This window comes from Oryzias latipes, assembly GCF_053564925.1.
Source record: "Oryzias latipes strain Hd-rR chromosome 1 unlocalized genomic scaffold, Olatipes_Hd-rR_3.1 chr1_Y".
In the NCBI taxonomy this organism is placed as follows: Eukaryota; Metazoa; Chordata; class Actinopteri; order Beloniformes; family Adrianichthyidae; genus Oryzias; species Oryzias latipes.
In genome coordinates this window covers 9138762-9158894 of record NW_027616335.1, presented here as the reverse complement: position 1 = coordinate 9158894, position 20133 = coordinate 9138762, and the positions used below count along the sequence as shown (strand labels likewise).

Genomic DNA, 20133 nt, shown 5'->3' with positions numbered 1-20133 from the left:
TATAAAATGCAGCTAATTATATAAATGTTTGATACATTTTAGACTACAAACTGGCGACCAGCAGGGTGGAAGGCCATTACAAATGAAAGTATCAAAACTATATATTGCAAACTGTTTTACTGTTTTTTTTTAATTGTTAATGATATGAAAACAGCAGCTGAGAAGCTATTACTAATGCTTAAAGAAGCTTTTACTGAGGATTTCTCAATCTTTGTCAATAACGATAATTTTTGACTCCTAAATTGAAGAGGGGAAGTGGGTGGTGGAGCATTTTGCTGGGCACCTGGATGGATGGATTAATATTGAAAATATATTTGTATGACAGTTTTTAGATAATGCAATTTATATTTTACATATACTTTTTTTTTACCAACACACAGGAGATTTAGTTAGTATGACATTTTCCTTTTTTTCATTTTTACATTTTAACATTTATCTAATCTATTTTCCAAAGGCTAAGGACCTATTTTCTTCTTTTGTTTTTTTAGACCTCTTAAATGTTAATGTATTATTATAGGGAAAGCCCATGTAATGACATTTAATAATGACATTTTCTGCTTAAGTGACAGCAGGTCAGCCTGTTTTAAATCCAGATGGTGAACTTGGACCTCTAAAATGTAAAAGAGACGTCACTGCTTGCACTTCGGCCATACGGTGTAAAACACGACCAGAATATCCTCAACCATTTAAGTAAAGTGGACCAAACATCTAACCATAACTCTATCTCTTTTTTTATCCATTATCTGATGGTGTAGTAACTTTTGTGAGCTATATTTGTACTTTCTTGTTTGCGCTTCAAGTGAACAGCAATCTCACGTCCTCACACAACCATCTGTTGTAGTTTAATCTCAAATTCTTGCATCGCGGGGCTTTTCTTATGACACTTAAGGGAGAAACTCTGGTGATTTAACATAAGAAAGTGTTTTTACAGGTCTTGTGGAGTACTGATGCATATGTGGAAAGCAATATAAGCACTAAGCTTCTGTGTTTCCTGTGGGAGTAATATGGGTTTCCATAAAACTGACTGATTTCATCTAAAGACGTTAAGCTTGAAAACTGAAATATTGCTGTGAGTACTTTATAAAAAAAAATCAAAAGTACTTTTCCATTTTCCATGACTACTTCTCCTAATGATACTTCTACACTGTGTATGGTTGACTGCATGGCGGAAAATGCGTTGAATTCATAAACTGGCATTGGTTTTAAAACTCCTATGTAGTATCCAGCACAGGTCTGCTATGTTGGCACCTTCCCGGCATGCTTTGCTTGGCTGAACTTTTTGTTTATTCAAACAAATTAACAGCTCTTCATCTCGCCTTTTGTTTGTATCTGTAGGTGCTGCCTCGTCAGACGTGTGGCCTGTTTACTCACACCATCTACTATAAGGAATACCCTGGTGGACCGAAAGAACTGGACAAGAGCATCCATGGGGGAGAGCTGTTTCTCACTGTGCTACTTAACCCAGTGAGTCAGAGAGCTGTGAGAAACCACTTGCATGAGCTAACTGATAAAAGGAGTGAGGAAGATTCACATTTTTTGGCACTTCAGAGAGGTATTATTAAAGTTCACTGTAAAGGAAATATCATCTCTATCCTTTTTTATTTTTATTTTTTGTGCATGTGTCTGTCTCTTTTCCTGTCAGGGATAGCGTCTCACGGTGGAGCACTGCTCATCTCCGCTCTTTAAATTAGTTCTTACCACAAGGGGGTTGCTGTCACATACAAACACACACATTTCCCCTCCCTTCTAACTTACCTCTGCGGCGGCATGTCAGTTCGTCTCCACTCCAAGCTGAATTGAGCAACGCGATTAGGTTTTGAGGTTGAAAAGGCTCGTCCATGGGCACACGTGTTTGGGGCCACACACTCGACTCAGTTAAAGACAGTGATTCACATATACATTCACAGTAATTGTCTACAAACAAACTCTTCTGCTCTGGCTCTCTGTGACTGGAAACAGCACACTTGCATGTGCACAAACACACACAGGGATGCTCGCAGACAGACAGTAAGCTGTATTGAAGTGTCAGGTAAGGGGAGCGCTGAACCTGAGGAGCTGTCAGAACTCAGCCAACATCACGGAGCAAAGTGCAGCTTTGTACAATAACCCAATCTGGCTCTTTCTTCTGCCTATTCTCCTCTTTATATCTTCTTTTTCTTCTTCTTTTGTCTCATTTACTTGACATTTAACTTTATTATCGACTCCTTGTTTCTGAGCTACTTCTTAATGTATTTCCGTTCTATACTCTTTTGTTTATGCAGAAGCCTTTCTTTATCATTCTCCTCTCTGTATCACTTTTGTTCCCATACTTAGTTATTTTCAGAATAGGGTTTCACTCAAAATACTGTACAAAGATGTTTTCTTTTCAGAAAAATACAGCTTTTTTCCTATCTATATTTGTTTAAAGAGAAAAAAAAAAGAAATACTTGGTGTACAACATAAATACAAGTAAGTTTCAAATGTTGAAATATTTAAGGTAAGTCTTATATTCTCCTAAAAACACGATATAAGACAAGTCATATTATACAAATTTGTTTAATTTATGAAATATTATAACAATAACAACATATTTGTGGTTATATAAGTCAATGTTCTTAAACAAAGTTGTAATAATATACAATCTTTAAAAAAAAACTACCTGAGAAAGCTAAAACAAAAAGCCATTTATAGGCAAATTCATTTATTTCTTTTTAGGGGAACTTGCTTAAAAGTAATGTTGATGTTACTAACCAAGTTAAAATGAAGATCTGAAAACGTCTTCTAGATCAACCTGATATCCACTTGCCCTGCAGATCAGGCTCTGACCTGAACTCTTCACAGAAACACTCAAAACAAGCATCTTTTTGTGACATCCCTTTTGTTTTTATTTGCTGCCTGTACCACAAATTGCCCCTGTGGGATTTTAAAGTTTACCTTACCTTTACAATCCCAGTGAAAGAGTTTGGTGTGTTCAAATACGGACAGCAAGGGAAGAGATATGATGCAGAAGGTCAGGAAACTAGCTACATGGTGTGATGGTTAACACTGTACCTTCACACTTCAAATACACACACATAAAAAAAGGACAAATCAAACTTTAGCTCACAGGTGATGTCATTACAGCCAACCTCAAGTGACACATCCGCACACGCTTTTTTCTGTCTGTCTCTCATTGGCTGGCTTCCTGTTTGTTCTCATCTCCTTTTCACTGTCACAGGTAATAAAGCTCTCCTCTTGTCGCATCATATATTTAGAAGATCCTCAGACAATGCTCGCACACAGAGTCACTGCTGATTCATGTTAGCGCCTCGCTGCTATGTTTCAATTTGCAGATACAAAAGCTTAATTAGTGTGCACACTTGGTGCCTAATCAATAGTGCCTTGTAACTTGCCGCCTAAGTCCCCCGGGCCTATCCTTTTGTTTGATGATCTGCACCTCTGCATCTCTGTTCAGTGGCTCTAAAACACATCTGACATGCAGTGGCACTTTGCCAGACACAGTCAACTTGTTGGGTGCGTGCGCATGGAAGATTTTTGCATCATTCATAGGTGCTTCCATGATTATTCAGCATACAGTGCACCCCGAGAATTGATTGGACTTTGCAAACAGCCAATAGGGCACCAAGAGATTCCTCAATAAATGGCTGGAGAGATGGTGTGAGAAAAGGGAGAGGAGGACGAGGTGAGGGTGGGGGAACGGGGTGAGGAGGTGGCAGACAGATTGAGATTTAATTTTCGGGTCACGGCATCTTGTGTCACTTGAAAATCTAGACACATACAGAGGGGAGTGATGCACACGTATGCCCTCCCAGACACAAACACAAACTATATGTTTGTGAGACTTAATCATCTGCGTATGTATATTTTAAATGAATGTGTGTAGGGCTGACATAAGCAGAGCTTGAGACATATATCAGGGCTGACATTTAGCTCTTAGCTCTGCCACTAAGCTTATTAGCCAAACACCAAATATCAGCACAATCTCCCCGCGCTCTGTTTTACCCACCTCTCCCCCCTGACATTCCTCACTTCTGCTGTCCCTGCTGCGGAGGCCTTCAATTTCTCTCCATCTTTTCTTGCAATTCTCCACCCCAGTCTGTTGACATTGCTCACACATGTAAATCTCTCTACACCTTTTTCATTCTCATTTCCGTTCCCTCCCCATACCCTTCTCTGGATTCCTGCTGATTGCAACTGAAGGTTTTGGCAGTTCATCAACACATGCAAGCTTTCAAACAGTACACACGCTTGCACACACAATAAACCACAAATCAAATGGGAGGAGAAATTACAAAGGGAGAGGGAAGCTATGAAAGATGCATAACAGAAAAGGCCAGTAGATGTTGACAGGAGCGGGCAGAGTAAATTGAATTGAAATCTTTTGCTGTACTGATGCTCAGCTTTCAATTATCCACAGAAATGGTGAGATTGTGTTTGAGGAAGAAATAAGCAACCACTGCAAGAGGAAAGGGTTGAGGACAATGATGGAAAAGTAGAGAGAATGATAGGTGGCGTCAGCGTGACAATAATCTTTTTAGTAGCAGTCAGATAGAAATGTTGAAATGTGGAAATAAGTAGTCTGTAATGGGAAAAGGGCTTTTTAGAGAATTGGCTGATGGAGGCAGAAGGAGAGCAGGCAAAATGACCTGCAGGATGACAAAGCATTAAAATGTCATTAAAAAAAAAAATTTTTACATTTAAAATAAAATGAAAATTGTGATTTGGGATTGAAACAAAAAAGAAATCTACCCCACAGCATGTTCATGGCATCTCTGCAACACTTTTCCCCCACTTTTTATGTCAAAAAATTCTAAAAGAAACAATGGGAGCACTGTGTGAATTGCTTAGGCTATCACTATAAGGTAACAGTCAGGTCAGCTAACAGTAGTACAACTAACTGCAGCAACTTTGATGCCATATTTCTTGCTTTACTTTTTCTTTGTGGCCTTTGACAGCTTGTGACTAGTTTAATACCAAACGTTGGCCCAAAAATATGCACCAGAACGGCTATTTCCATGGAGCTCATATTGCTGTTGCACAAATGCCAATGGGGCAGCAGTGGCTCAGATGGTTGAGCGGGTCAGCCAGTGATTGAAAGGTTGGTGGTTTGATCCCTGCTCCCCCCAGTGAACTGTTGTTGTGGCCAAGACACTTCACCTTCCATGCCTCCAGTGTGGTGCCACGGGTGTGTGAATGTGTATGAATGTCCTGATGATGGTCAGAGGTCAGTGGTGGCCACTGCCAGTCTGCCTAAGGGCAGCTGTGGCTACATCAGTAGTTTACCATCACCAAGTATGAATAAGGAGTGAACAAATAATGAGTACACATTGTAAGCGCTTTGAGTGTCTGAAAAGTGCAGAAAAATCCAATCCATCAATAGTATTATTATCATATGCATCCCATCTGAGCCTGCCAGGAGTTGGCATACATGCTGTGAAACTTATCTTTGCCTCCAAATATTTACAACGTAGTTTAGCTATATTTAGCTTTACAACCCCAAATAAAGTTGTTTTGCCTTTTCTTCCTTGTTGACTTTTATCAGTCAGATACTCAGATACTGGACCAAGAAAGCACTAAATACAAAGGTAGAGCGGTCAACCTTTGAATGGTAGATTGCCAATTTGAGTCCCACCTTGCTTTGCTCATGTATCCATGTTTCCCTGGGCAAGACACTAAACCCTACATTGCTGCTGGTGGGTACAGGTTAGCGCCAGTGTTTGGCTGTGAAGTGTATTAATGCGTGTGCATAGGTGAATGGGACTGTGACTCTAAAGCACTTTGGGCCTTCTAAGAAAGTATTAAAGCGCTATATAAATACACAACTGTGCAAGCACATGACAGAGTTGCACTATTTTCTTGAGTCTGTATTCAGAAGACAAATTCGGTAACCAAATTGAAGAATCTTTTATGTTAGTGCACTTTTGAAAAATATCGCTTCATTAGAAGTTGACAAAAATGACAAAGAAACATGAAACAAAAGTGATAGTGTTTTTTCTGTTATATAGAAAAGTTATAGAAAATGTATGTAGCTTGTATATATGTATATTTTTCAGTTAAACACTATTTTTTTTTATCTTAACATCTTTTCATCCTTTTTTATCTTATCTTATCTTTAGAAGATTACTTAGCACCGGAAATTTCGTTGTCACGAGTTTCTTGTGTAACAATGACAATAAAGGCTTTCTGATTCTGTTGGTAGTAAGTTATAAATCAGAAACTTTATAACAGAAACTATTAACAGAAAAATTGACTTTGTATTTTTGTATTTAAAAGCATTTTTTTTTTTCTTCTCTCAAAGCTTTGGTCAGTTTAAATGAAGTTAATTGCTGCATTTTGATACAATTGTTTCTTAAATGATGCCAGAAAAGCACTCAAACTTAAATGTGTGTCTAAACCTATAAAATATTTTGGATAGAAATTGTTCCCTCTGCAGTTTATCAGCTTTTACTGAGATTGGTATTTCTAAAATGTAAACTTAAACCATACTAAAGTATGTTTTTTTTTTTTCTTCAGATAAATTCAGTGTTTTCAAAACACTTTAGATTACTAGATACTATCTTGTATTTTAAGTTAGTCAGGACTGCGACTGGCCCTGTACAAATAACTTTCTCAGAATCATCTCCAGGTTTGCAACTTTTTTGGAGCATTAACCAGTAAAAAAGTGAAATTATACAAAAATTGCAAGAAATTTCTTTTCTTTTTTTTTGTTTGCTTTCATTCAGCCAAAAACCAGAAATCTAAACATAATTATTTTACCAGTAAATTCTAGAATGTGCAAAACAGCGAAAGAGCTTATAGATGCTTTGGCCCAATATCTGATAAAACTGTCAACTGTCTTTACTCCCTTTCCCATTCAGTTAAATATTGCCTCCATGCAAACAGATTTTCATGTGGGAGTGTGTTCAGTTTGCCTGAAGCAGTCACTGAAGAGCAACAGCATTCAGTGGAATGTAGCTTTGTCAATTTAGGTCGACTCAGAAGCGAGGCAGTTCCAGCCTTCTTTGGATTGCCAGGGTTATGGATGTTTCATACATGTTTAAAAATGTTTGCTTCCTGAAGTGATATGCTAACACCTGAACAATTGGCTAAATTTTCTATATGTACGTCAATTGTTTTTCAATATTGATAAAACAGACAAACTGGCAAAGTGAAAGATTAGGCAGCCAAAGGGCAGCACACAAGTTTTTTTTTTCCTCTTTAAACATGCAGTCATGTTAGAGGGGATTAAAACATGTCATAAACCTCAAATACATGTCTGAGTATTCTTCTAATCTCAGAAGACATGACATTTGTGTTTCTGTGTGCCTGTGTGGGTTTCTGCATGTTTGTATCTTGAAGAACATGATGTGATGTTGCTTTGACATGCCTCATCAGAGCTTTTAGGTCAACACGAGATCAGAGCAAGAGAGGAAAGGAACACGAAGTTACTTTTAAGAGCAGATGAGAGACTCAGTGCAAAGACGTTAAACAGATGAAAGAAGAGGAAAGATATTAAGCTACAAGAGGAATGATGGGGAAAAATTAAAAGAGGAAGTCATCATCTTCACACTCGCAGTTCAAGTTTAAGTATATGATTTGAGTCCAACTTCAGGGCTAAATTATATATAAGTATGGTATGTTTTTATTAAAGGCACAAATGGGACTCTGAGCAATTCAATATTCAAGAAATGAGATGTGACACCAGATGTAGAGAAAGGTTTTAAATGGTTCGGTTAATTGAATTCTTAGGCACAGAGAGCCTTTCCACTAAAAAGGCTGGGACTTTGCTCTGTGTTTGGAGATTAGCATTCTCTCAAGGGGCTTTTTGCTTTTTAATTCAAACTCACCTGTCAAGGTTACTTTCTGTCTTTTGCTTTGTTAACCTGCTCTATGTGCATTTCTCCTTTTTCCTTCTTTTTCTGCAGCTCTCCAATTACAAACACAAATCATCTTCTTCCCTCCCCTGTGTTTAATTTGGCCACCGCAGCCTAATCCCCACTATGAATGTTACCCTTTTTAGTCATACTTAGACTACCTCTCTCTTCCTCTTTCTCTCGTTACCTGCAGAAATACCACACACACATGAATACAGTGCAGCATGCTTTCTTTCAGCCTGAGCCAGACATCACAGGCTGTTGTGGGGTTTGAAGGGAACATAAATCACTTTTTGATCACCTTGTTTGCTCTGAAAAAAAAAAGAACAAACAAACACAGAGAGAAAAACTTTACAATTGTTTTTATTCACCCCGGGTCAGATATTTCTGTACACAGCTTACACTCTCCTTTTGCTCCTCTTTACAGCCGTCTGCTGTGCTAAATGTCTCGACTCGGTTTTAATTTTCAATGGATATCTCTTGGGATGGCGGAGAGCTTTGCCTTAACCGTTTTTCTTTTCATTCATTCTTCAAAGAGGGAACACCAACATTACACTTCATCGAAGGGGAGGGGCAACTAAACAGTTTATTTTTGCATAATGCATTTCTAATTTCCCACACTGAGTTCTGGGAGGCGCCTTGACAGTGGTTCCACATTGCTACTCCCACACACATCAGCTAGATTGATACAAGGCAGGCAAGCCGGAACGCTACACCGCTGGTTTGCTTAGTGAGCACAAGATAAAAAAGACAATGGCAGACGCACAAAACTGTGATGGCAGACACGGATGCACAAATGTATAAATATTTATGTTGACATAGGCAGACACTCATGCACATTAAAATGATTCTGACATGCAACCCCTCTCCTCTCTTTTTTTTGTTTTTTTGCACTTTCTCTCACAAAAAAAAACTCTTTTCATTTGTATCCGATTCAGCTTTCCACAATGTCTCTCAGCCTCACACACCTACACACTCTTCTGATCAGTATTCTCAACAGCTTTCCAGGTCAGCCGGACACTGATCCATCAAACCCTGACATTGTGTCGCTGTGTATTTACACCAACCTTCCCTGTTAGAGAGCAGAAGCGGCAGCCCTTTGTCACCAGAAAAAAACAGCCCCTGAATATTTGAATCCTAATATTTTTACCTGTACTACCTGTACCAAAATCTGCACTTTTTCTAACGTGCAACATCTGACTTTTTTAAATGTCAGGTCAAATCTTTTGATCACCTGTCAAATCCCAGTGGTCTTTTAATTATGATTCAGCAAACTTGTGTTGTTTACTGGAACACACTCTCTGCAGAAAAGCAGAAATGTATTAAAACATTCATTTCTGAGTTAGAAACTGGGTTATTGCTGCAAAGTAAGCCCGTCCCTATTTCCCATCATCCATCTGTTTAAGTGCATTCCTTTCCCACTAGCTTACAGCACCTCACAACCCCAACCTAAAATTACCAGTGCAACAAAAATGGCAAGCAATATTGGAGCTATCCAATATAGTCCTATAGAGTTTTGAGCTAGATGCCACCTCGGACGAGGGAAATGAAGACGTACATGGATCTATCTGCCTATAAGCAGATACATCCGAATAAGCGGAGCAGGGAGCTTGTAACATGCATAGTAGCTTCATTTTTGTATCTGTCCCTGATTCTGAATAAAGAAATACTCAGGAAAGCACTTTTAATCTTTATTTTTTTTATATATGTCCTCCCCTATGAGAAAAATGTCACAAGAACATGTTAAAAACATAAATCTCATTGGAGTGGGCCCTAAAGCTAAAGCCATGCATGCTTGTTTCTTTTAGGTTTGTGCAGAAATCAAAATTAATGGAAATGAACATAGCATCCTCCAATCTAAGGCCAGCATGTGTTTGTGTAGGTGTGTTCACATTCATAAACATCACCCACAGACAGACTTGCAATCACCCATGCAAAAACAGACACATGCTCAAATTCAACAAATAATTCATATCTTAATGGTTGATGTTACCGTTTTATCAGGACACATTCCCATAGCTCTGTGCAATCAAAAAACTGTAGGTGCACATGTGTGTTTGAGTTGTGTGTGTGTGAGTGTGCACACACAGCAGCTATCTTAGCTTGTCTCTTCGATCAGCCTATAAAAGCACTGAGGCGTGGACAGATAGCCTCCACCGACACACTATTGCTCCTTCTCTCTTTTGAGTGTCTCCTTTTTCCTCACACACATTAACCATTACGAACACACTCCGACACACTCTGCAAACACACTCTGCGGTGTGCAGCCTCATCTCCCTCCCCCCCATCAGTGCCTCTTAGGAGTACTGTGCTGCCTCTTTGGCTTTATCTACCAGGACTGGTGAATGAATGCATCACTTTTAGTTTATCTGTTTACCTTTTTGTGCTTGAAATCGTCTTGGGATGAAAGTAAATACACAATTTTCCTTAACAAAAGTAGCTGATGGTAAATATTGATACCCACTGTTCACACTCACACATAATCGCGCCTTTCAGTGAAGTCACGTCAACAACGACGACAGCTTTTGAAGTGAAAATTTGACTTTTTTTGGAAAAAGATTTCTCTCTGTTGTTGTTATATCTATTCTCATCTTTATTCCCTGTTCCGTTTTGTCTCCTTTCCACTCCAGATAAGCATATTCATGACCCACCTGTCCAACTACGGGAATGATCGACTGGGTCTTTACACGTTTGTCCACTTGGCCTCTTTCCTTCGCTCGTGGACAAACCTGAGACTCCACACGCTTCCACCTCTGCAGCTTGCGCACAAGTACTTTCAGCTTTTTCCCGAACAAAAGAACCCACTTTGGCAGGTGTGTTTGCAAGAGAATAAACCCATTCTGATGTATTTCTGTCCTGATGTTTTTATAATGTGGATTAAAGCATTTTAGGGTGAGAAGAAAAAAAAGCTGCAGCATTTTTGCACAAAATTCTTTAAAAATTTGTAACAACAGTTTAATCCTTCAGGTTTCAAACTGCTCCTCATCAATAACTCTCAGAAAGAGTCAAATTAGTAAGGATTGCTGAGTGTTTTCTTTAACAACAACTTTGAAGCATTTCGCTCTTTTTGTGAAGGAATTTAGTTATGTCAAAACCAATATTGGTTATGAACTAAATTCCCCAAAAATTAAAGCTCAATTCTTCATCTCTGTGTGGAAAATCCTCCATGACATGAATTTGTGAGCATGCTTTCATGCCGCATGTACGCGATGGCTTTAGTCCCTAAGCCTTCTTCCCACCTTTTCAGAACCCGTGTGATGATAAACGGCACAAAGACATCTGGTCTAAAGAGAAAACCTGTGACAGATTACCCAAATTCATGGTGGTGGGACCACAGAAAACAGGTAAGGCAAACTCAAAAATCACGCTCCGTCATGCACGAGCAACACAGAAACCAGCTCTGTGTGCACAGGTGTCTAGATCAGAGCCTTGTCATGTAATCCCCCTCCCACCTTTACCCCATCAGGGAGACAAAGGAAGAGGCTCCTGCCTCTTTTCTTCCACCCACATGCTGTCTGCTTTAGAAGCACAGAGATTCAGCTCAGTGAAACCAATGTGCCTGCCTTTTTTTTGTTTCTTTTACTCTGTCTCCATCAAAGAGGCTGAATAGAAGGAGCCTGTCTGAGTTGTGTACACATTATTCCAGTGTTGAGACTTGCCACCATGTGATTTCTGCAGCTCTAATTGCTGGTGTTTTGGGTGTGAGGTGAGGAGGTTTGATATAACTGCTAATTAACTGGGCGATAATCTCCCAAATGGAAGGAGAGTTCATTATAGAAACATTAGCAACCCAGCCACAATTAGATTACTATAAATTTTCATTTTATTAGAGGGGATGTCGGGAGGTCTGAGGGTGAAATGAGAGGTGTCGAGGATGTGGCATAGGGCAGGGCCAAAGCCCCACTTCTGATTGGTGTCAAATGATTTTGAATCATTTGATGTGAGAGGCCGCTGAACTTTACAGACACACACATACACACAAACGTAATGAGTTCTCAGCAACATAAATCTGGAAAAGGGGAGATTGTCCAGTATGGATCAGTGGTTGAAAGCTCTTACACACATTCAGACTCACATGCTTTTTACACACACACACACACACATACACACACTGCATTCTGCTGAATTAACTAGCCGGTAATGAATTATGCCTTTTTCTTCCAGGAACGACAGCACTTTATCTTTTCCTGCTCATGCACCCCTCCATATCCAGTAACTTTCCCAGTCCAAAGACTTACGAGGAGGTCCAGTTCTTCAACACCAACAACTACCACAAAGGGATCGACTGGTAATAACGCTCGGCACCACGCTTTCATTCTTTGTCTTTTACAAGCCAGAGCCAGAGGTGAAATAAAAGATAAAAAACAACCGTTTTTCATTTTCCTTTTTGCAAGGTTGTTCTGCTCCGTGTTTGTCGCGCGTCAGGCAGATTTCAATGATACTTTAGGCATCTCAAAACAGCACAACAGCTTCCTCAAAGTGATCCTTTAATCTGGTAAATTTAAGCCCACAGACATATGGTTCCTAAATTGACCCATAAGTGGGTTACTTGGCTGACAGCAAGGCAGCTGGTGTATTCTCCAAAGTCATCCAAAAAACTTGTATTTAAAAAAAAAACCTTCATTAAACATGGTTTAAACTATGTCATCAAGATTATATCAAGCTTGGTTAAGCACAGATATAGCTCAGAACAAGGTGACTTTAGGAAACACATTTGTCTTTGAAAAACACCAAACAGTGCTGTTAAAGTTGATGTTTGATGTTTTAGATGACTGTGTTTGAGCTGTGGCTCTTAAGCATGCAGGTTTTTTTTTTCCTTCAGGTACATGGAGTTTTTCCCTGTTCCCTCCAATGTTAGCACGGATTTCCTGTTTGAGAAGAGCGCCAACTATTTCCCTTCAGAGGAGACTCCACAGCGAGCCGCTGCTCTGCTGCCAAAGGCCAAGATCATCACCCTGCTTATCAACCCCTCAGACAGAGCCTACAGCTGGTATCAGGCAAGTAAACTAAGTTTATGTACTGCTCATCTTTTGGTTTTGACTTTTTATACTTTTTATTTAACAAAAGTTTTCAATTACTGAACAGATTATAATTGTATGTATCCAAATAAGGGTGCTTGATGTCACTTTTATGGAACAATTGTGTAACTGCATATCCATTATGAGAAAAATGACACAACAGCCTATTATTAAATTGTCTTTAATTAGAAAGGAAAGTTGTTAACATGCCATCCTAAATGGTATCTCACTTTTTTTCAAAATAGTTTTTTTCAGTATGTGATTTAAAGCCTCCTTCAATATTGTGCACCTTCAGCATCAAAGGGCCCACGAAGACCCCGCAGCCCTGCAGTACACCTTTTATGATGTCATTAGTGGCAGAAAAGGTGCGCCCGCAGAGCTGCGCTCCCTGCAGAACCGCTGTCTCATCCCCGGTCTCTATGCCAAACACCTCGAAAGGTGGTTGACGTTCTATCCTGCTAATCAGGTATGCATGCTCACCGATACAAGCCTATCCTCATGCAGACATGCAAGCAGCAGATCTCTCTCACATTGTAATTGAGAAAAGAAATCGCTATTGGTTTGTTTAATATGTGAGCTGTTGTTCCGAGTTTCTTAGGAAACAAAGGAAATGAGGGTAAATTAAAACGAAAATAATTAAACACATTTAAGAGAATTGTGTTTAGCTGCTTGTTGCTAAAATGATACAAGAGAAACAATGTTTTTTAACCAGTCTACCCTGATAATACACTGATTTATCCATGTAGGTGATGATCATCGATGGTCATCAGTTAAGAACTGACCCTGCAGCTGTGATGGATGAAGTCCAAAAGTTCTTGGGTGTCACACCTCACATCAACTACTCGCAGGCCCTAACGTGAGTGTTCCACTCTCAAATGTTCCACCTGCTCAAATGTTATTCCACATGTAGAGCTATAAGCAAAACTGTTAAAAGTCTGACATCTACTGGTTTACTACTGTTGTCTTTTTTTAGGCCTTTATTGCATTCTGCTGTATTTTATAAATACTGTAAACATTTTATTTCTATTGCCAAAAACATTCATTTAATGAAAAAACAAAGGTATACCGGTACTTTTTTTTTTAAAGAAAAACTAAGAAACTATATAACACATTAGATTTTATTCTTTATTTTGGAGTTTATGTGTTTGATTTAGTGCAGAGCCATTTATTAAGCTTCAGGCAATCCAGGCTGAAGTTAATGACTGAATATGTCACACTGACATGACATGTTGCTTATGACAGTTTCTCCCATATACCGTTTGCAAATAGCCCGGGAAAATTATCTCTTTCTCTTCGTGCCCCGTTTCAATTCCTTCTTTATTAGAGTTGTTACGTGTGACCTTTATGGTTTGTAGGAGTAGGGAAACTGTTTATTTCTCAAGCATCACTCAGCAGAATGCAATCACTTTGCAAGCCCTCCAGCCTCCAGACAGGGACATCCTGAATTTTTCAGCTGTGATTGGAATCGGGTTCACCTCTGTTTTGAGTCTCAAAGCCTCATTGAGACAAATAATTTGCAAAAAATAAAAAAAAGATAGACTATTAAGGATGCTGTTTATGTTGTTGCTGTTGCTCAAGTAAAACACAAAAGGCAACATGTTTATGCCATGCGGTTGAGGACTAACTAAAGTTGACCCCCTTTTTTCCCCTGTATGAATTAAATAGGAATGCATAAGTTCTTCTGTTTTTGTACGGAATAAAATTAAAAGTCTGTTTCCTTAAAGGGTGTCATCAGTTAAATAGAAGAACAAAACAAATACTATTTATCTCAAAGAAAATTAAACTCTTACAGTATACTGTATGTCCTAATCTGCAGATAGACTAACATGCACACATGTACACTAGAAGCAACATTATGTACCATAATGAACAAAGACACCCACGGTCACTGCCTGTGACAGGTTTTCTCATAATGTGCTCTGGGGTGCAGCTGTTCTCCATTCTGGTCATTACATCAGGGGTTTTTAAATGCACAAGAAGTGTTCAAAGAGAAATAAAGAGGATATCATGGAGGAATCTTTTCCATTCGTGTGAAATATGGAGTGCATTTTAAAAGGTGCTTGAGACTGAATTACAGATCTTTTCTTCCTGTACTTGTGTGGGAATTTCAGACGCCTATACATTACTTGAATTTATAGTTTTTCTGGTGACTATTTTTTTTGTTTTCCGCCAAGTTATTACCATTTTCTTACTTCAGTGTTTGTGCACTTGAGGAGAATAATCTGTGAATCCATGCATCAATGTGCATGATTCCAAAATCAACATTACTTATGTCGGATATTAATATTTATAATCTTTTTGGTGCATCTTTTTTCAAGATGTTTTATGGTTCATTTTGATAATGATTTGATTTTTATCATAATAAGTGGTTGCTGCTACAATTCATTGTCCATATTGGTTAGTTTTAAATGATCCGATTTAATGACCTAAAATCGATCCAGGACATCTTTAGCCAAAAATTCCACCAGTTTGACTCAAAGAAGAAATTACTGGATACTGAACAGTGCAGGTGAAGTTTCCCAGATTACTTGTATTTCTTACAATATAATCAAGTGTAAATTAAATATGTTTACAAACAAACAAGCAAGAATTAATGGCAAATCCATTCACTATTTAGTTCCATAAAGTTCAGCCCACTGTTGTTTTTGCACATTAAAATAATTCAAACAGAACGTTATTAGAATATTCTACCTCACTGTATGGTCACATTCATTCATTCAGCCATTCATCTTCTAATCCGTTTTATCTCATTCGGGGTCAGGGGGCTGCCGGACCCTATCTTGGCCACTTACAGGCGAAGGCAGGGGACACCCTGGACAGGTCGCCAGTATGTCTCAGTGTATTATCACATGTATTTGCTAAATGCAAAGCGTTTCCACACATTGGACTTGAATGATGTACTGATCAGTTTTTACAGCCATCACATGTGTGTTGTCCACTGTGATGCACTTGATTGTTTTTATGCTATAGTAAAATAAACCAACTGTATGATCATAGAAATATATATAAATTCATCGATTAAGTCGATTAATTGGTACACCCCTACTTTTTTTTTACATAGCAACAGGATGATGTTAAAAATGCAGCACTGGAGAATCAAGTTTGTAGAACTGAATTGTATGTAACTGAACTGAAGAGAAAAGTTGTAATTTCTCTGTTTTTTTATATATATATATAATTTAGTGAAGGCTTTTAAAAGTTGTAGACTTGGAGTTCAGTTAAATGTATTCTTTTGGTGTTGTCACTACCTTTTTTTCGTAAATATTATTTAAATATAGAGGACATATTCTGTTAGTTTATAGGAATTAGCTGATGGATCCTGCTTTAAATCATTCTATGCTGCAATGCAAGATTAAAACAAATCACAAAAAACTAATACAAAATAAATCCAGCAAATTGAAAAGAACCTCTTTGGTAAACAACGAAAGGCCAATGATTGGACTCATGAAAAACAAAGCTTAATAGGATTAGACTCACAACAACTGACAGCAAATAGGAACAAGATTAAAAACAAAAAAATGATCTCACTTTTTTTTTTTACATTTAGTTTTTGCTGTTAAAAAAAGCTACTTCACCATCCTATCAGAGTGCCGCCTAATAGCCAACAAGTGTACTCGAACTGACTGTTCCACTAAAAGGGAGAGGAGATAGCACGGCTGACAGGGAGATGCTGATAACTAAAGAGGAAAAGTCAAACGGAGTGTGTTGAATTTGAAGCAGTTCTCTCTGCTTCGTGTGAGAGATGTGTCAACTTTTCAGGTCACACATTTCCAAGTTAGTAGCTGAGGATTAGCTTAAAGCTTCTTTGCATGGTTGTGATTTGATCAGTGGTCTCAAAAAAAATCTAACCTACATTTTGTTACATGTTGCACTGCTTTTCAACTCAACACATTTTTTTGTTTGTTTTTGTCTACTTTTCCTGCTTCTCAGCTTTGACCCTCAGAAGGGCTTCTGGTGTCAACTCCTTGACGGAGGAAAGACAAAATGTCTGGGGAAAAGCAAAGGAAGGAAGTACCCTCCTATGGAGCTAGAGGTGAACTTATTTGTACATGTCCTAAAGCGTATAAATACAGAATATAAATACAGAATTAAATATCTGACCATCTTATAATTCAAAAAAACCACAAATCCGATGACTGACATTGACAGCCCACAGTCTCTCCATCTCCTGCGTCCCATAGGACATAGACAATAATGAAAACTGTCAACCAATCAGATCCATCCAGAGATCCACCACCTTACTATGAGGACTCATAGTGACATAACACCTGTGAGAGACAGAAAATGGGGGCAGATTTGGATTGAGGAAAAGGACAGGTCAGAGGGAAAAAAAATCCATTAATCTTTGTCCTGGCTGCAGACTCTGCAGAGGAGAGACCAGCTCGCGGATGAATCACATGTTCACTCTCACTTCAAGACAAACTCATACCAACAATCTGTCTCCACACTTGCGCTCACACATGGCCACTGGCTGTGCCTTGGTGTCACCTGTAATTAGAATTTATTTGAGCTTTCAGCGAGGGGAAAGGCAGCGAGTTCAGAAGATGAGAGAGGCAGAGCGAACAGCAGGAGTGAGAGACAAGAGAGGAGGTGGAGAGATGATCTCTGGGATTTTTTATGTAATTTCCTCTTGCTCCCCCACCTCTCTTTTCATATGTCAGTTCATATCAACTTACAGTTTTTTTTTCTGCTCATATGTTTTATTAAACAAAAAACCTTATATTTATTCTGTGATTTCTTTTCGTTTTTTATTTTCTTCCTTGGGAACTGCTTCCTATCCTTTTCCATCGTCTATTTCCTTTTTTTCTGACCTTTGCAACACTCTTTCCTTAACCCTCCATTTACTTTCTAATCTTGTTACACTTCTCTGCTTCTCTTCCTCTGCTCTTCAGGCACGCGAATATCTCTCCAGGTACTACAGGGACCATAATGTTGAGCTGTCAAAACTGCTGCATCGTCTTGGACAGCCCCTTCCCTCTTGGCTCAGAGAGGAGCTGCAGAAGGTCAGTAGCAAGCTCATCTCACAATGAATCAAATCATTTAAGAGTGAAGTGTTTAGGATCATTTCATTTTTACCTTTATTTAAGTAAAAAGACAGAAATGAAATAAAACCAACAAATCTCTCATATTTTCACAACTTAGTTTTCCCATTTTACAATTTCTAAATTACTGTAGTTATGTTGCTCAATTGTGACACCCAGTGATTGTTTGATGTATTACCCCTTTTTTTTAAACTGGACTACAAAGGGCAACAAACGCCTGAAATATTCTTTGCTTCGTCAAACTTTCTGGATTTGTCTTTTAAAAAGCCATTGCAAGCCAGCAAAAATAATTTTGTAATACATTTACTCAAAATAATTTGCTTTTTTAAGCTCATGTTCAATCTTCAATGACAGTGCGCTAAACCTTTTTTCTTCAACGATATGTGATCTTCACTGGTGTCCATGGATTATATGAAATCCTTTTCACCTTTATCCACCTTTGCCATGGTAGGGATAACACATCAATGTAAGGATCGGGTCATCTGGACCCCATAGAATAGCCCAAGGGTTAAAGCATTTGCACAAAAATAACAAGTAAAAAAAGTTTAAAAAAAACACATATACTGCTAGATAATAAACGATAGAATCTCTGCTGCACTGATCCATACTGAAACTTTGGATTTAGAGCTGTCTACATCTGTTATTTCACACTTTCGACTTTAGTCATAATAGCTTGATAAAGTAGACTTGTTTTGACCTTCAAGCTCTGAGTAAACTCGAATTGCTGCTCATAGAGAAAAAAATAACAAACCAAAACAAAACCCAATTTTGCAGCACTCACCGCATGCTGCTCTCTATTTCCACGGCTGATATTTTAATCAATAAATAATCAAAAGCATGATTAAAGTACTTTATCCAGTTTCTCTCTGTTTTTCTCCCCCTGCCCCCAACAACCCGTTCTCTTTGTACCACTTTCTGAAGGTTAGATAACCTTTGCGTTTGTGAGCCAGAGTTAAAGGTCAAGACGTCAGAGACGCAGAAGTGACCAGGAGCACCTGACTTCAGCTGCACTGTCTGTGGCCTTTTCATGCACCCTGAGGCGGGGGCAAGGATGACACGCCCTGCGTCACCTACAACCGGGACGCTGCTGAGCAGAGAGGACGTCAGCGATGTACAGAGAAACCCAGCAGGAACAAATGTGGATGGATGGATGGATGGATGGATGGATGGATGGATGGATGGATGGATGGATGGATGGATGGATGGATGGATGGATGGATGGATGGATGGATGGATGGATGGATGGATGGATGGATGGATGGAACAGTTCTAAAGGAAGTGGGAACTGAAAAGATGAGCCACAATAAATCATTAAAGAAAGTTATAGGAGACAAGGAGAGCTTGGCCAGAGTTGCCCTAACCCGTTCCTGATCTGTCATACAGGTCTGCAGTGAATATTATTGTTTGTTTTTTTTGTTATTTGACTTTCTCCTTTAAGTTATCTTGCAGCGCTGGTCAGCTGTGCGTGGTTTCCATAGGGATAACGTTGCACTAAGTTCTGTTTTTTGAAACTCCAACCCAATAAATACAAATATATTTGCTTGCTTTTACTAGTTTTGTGTGTTTTTTGTTGTTTTAAGATGTTACTGTGATGGAGAAAAGGGATGAATTCAGACTCAGGGTGGGTGACGGACTGTTACTTTTATTGGTATATTTTTTTTTTTATTTGTATTATTTTTTACATTGAAAGTAGCTTATGTAAGATTTATTTTCCATTTTCACCCTTTGAGATGAGACTTTCCCTGAGAGCTGAAAATGTGACGCTGCAACAGAAACCTGCAAATTGCACATAAGAGTCCTGCAAACATTTTGACTGAAGAAAATCTCTCTTCAAAAGGACTGGACATGATTTGAAGCAAATAATTTTCTAAATCCAAGATCTGTGGTTGCTGCTGTTACTGGAAAAGTACAAAGTCACATTTTTCTTTGTCATGGTCTCCTTTGAGAAACGTTTTGTCTTTCCCTCTAAACCTCTATGTTTTTTGGGGGGGATTTATTTAGAAAGAAAAGCCCCCATTTTGTCAACCGAACACACAGAAGGAAAATTAAAGAAGGAAATATGACTGCTTAAAATGTTCTTTTCCTTTTTGTTTTGTTTTGTTTTTTTATGATATGGACAAATATGTTTACTCTCCTCTGAAAGGTTGGTCGTATAGTTATCCAGACATCCCAAGAGAACTTTATTACTTTGCAGTTTATGAACAGGAATGCATTAGCATTTTAAAATCGATTTAAAAGGGA

General features: G+C 38.6%; 1 protein-coding gene across 2 annotated transcripts in view; it reads left to right on the top strand.

Annotated features, from left to right (window-relative positions):
* The window catches only part of ndst3 (N-deacetylase/N-sulfotransferase (heparan glucosaminyl) 3), a 42680-nt gene extending 23243 nt beyond the window's left edge, over positions 1 to 19437 (top strand). The window contains exons 6-15 of one of the 2 annotated variants that reach the window (XM_020703216.3): positions 1336 to 1464; positions 10463 to 10645; positions 11080 to 11176; positions 11997 to 12120; positions 12655 to 12829; positions 13146 to 13316; positions 13597 to 13706; positions 16781 to 16883; positions 17743 to 17853; positions 18814 to 19437. In XM_020703216.3, the coding sequence (XP_020558875.1) occupies positions 1336 to 1464; positions 10463 to 10645; positions 11080 to 11176; positions 11997 to 12120; positions 12655 to 12829; positions 13146 to 13316; positions 13597 to 13706; positions 16781 to 16883; positions 17743 to 17853; positions 18814 to 18822 (1212 nt within the window). In that variant the 3' untranslated portion in view covers positions 18823 to 19437. The remainder of the gene's footprint in view (positions 1 to 1335; positions 1465 to 10462; positions 10646 to 11079; positions 11177 to 11996; positions 12121 to 12654; positions 12830 to 13145; positions 13317 to 13596; positions 13707 to 16780; positions 16884 to 17742; positions 17854 to 18813) is intronic. The other variant, XM_004065867.5, reaches the window with a different exon arrangement.
* The last annotated feature ends 696 nt before the right edge of the window (positions 19438 to 20133 follow it).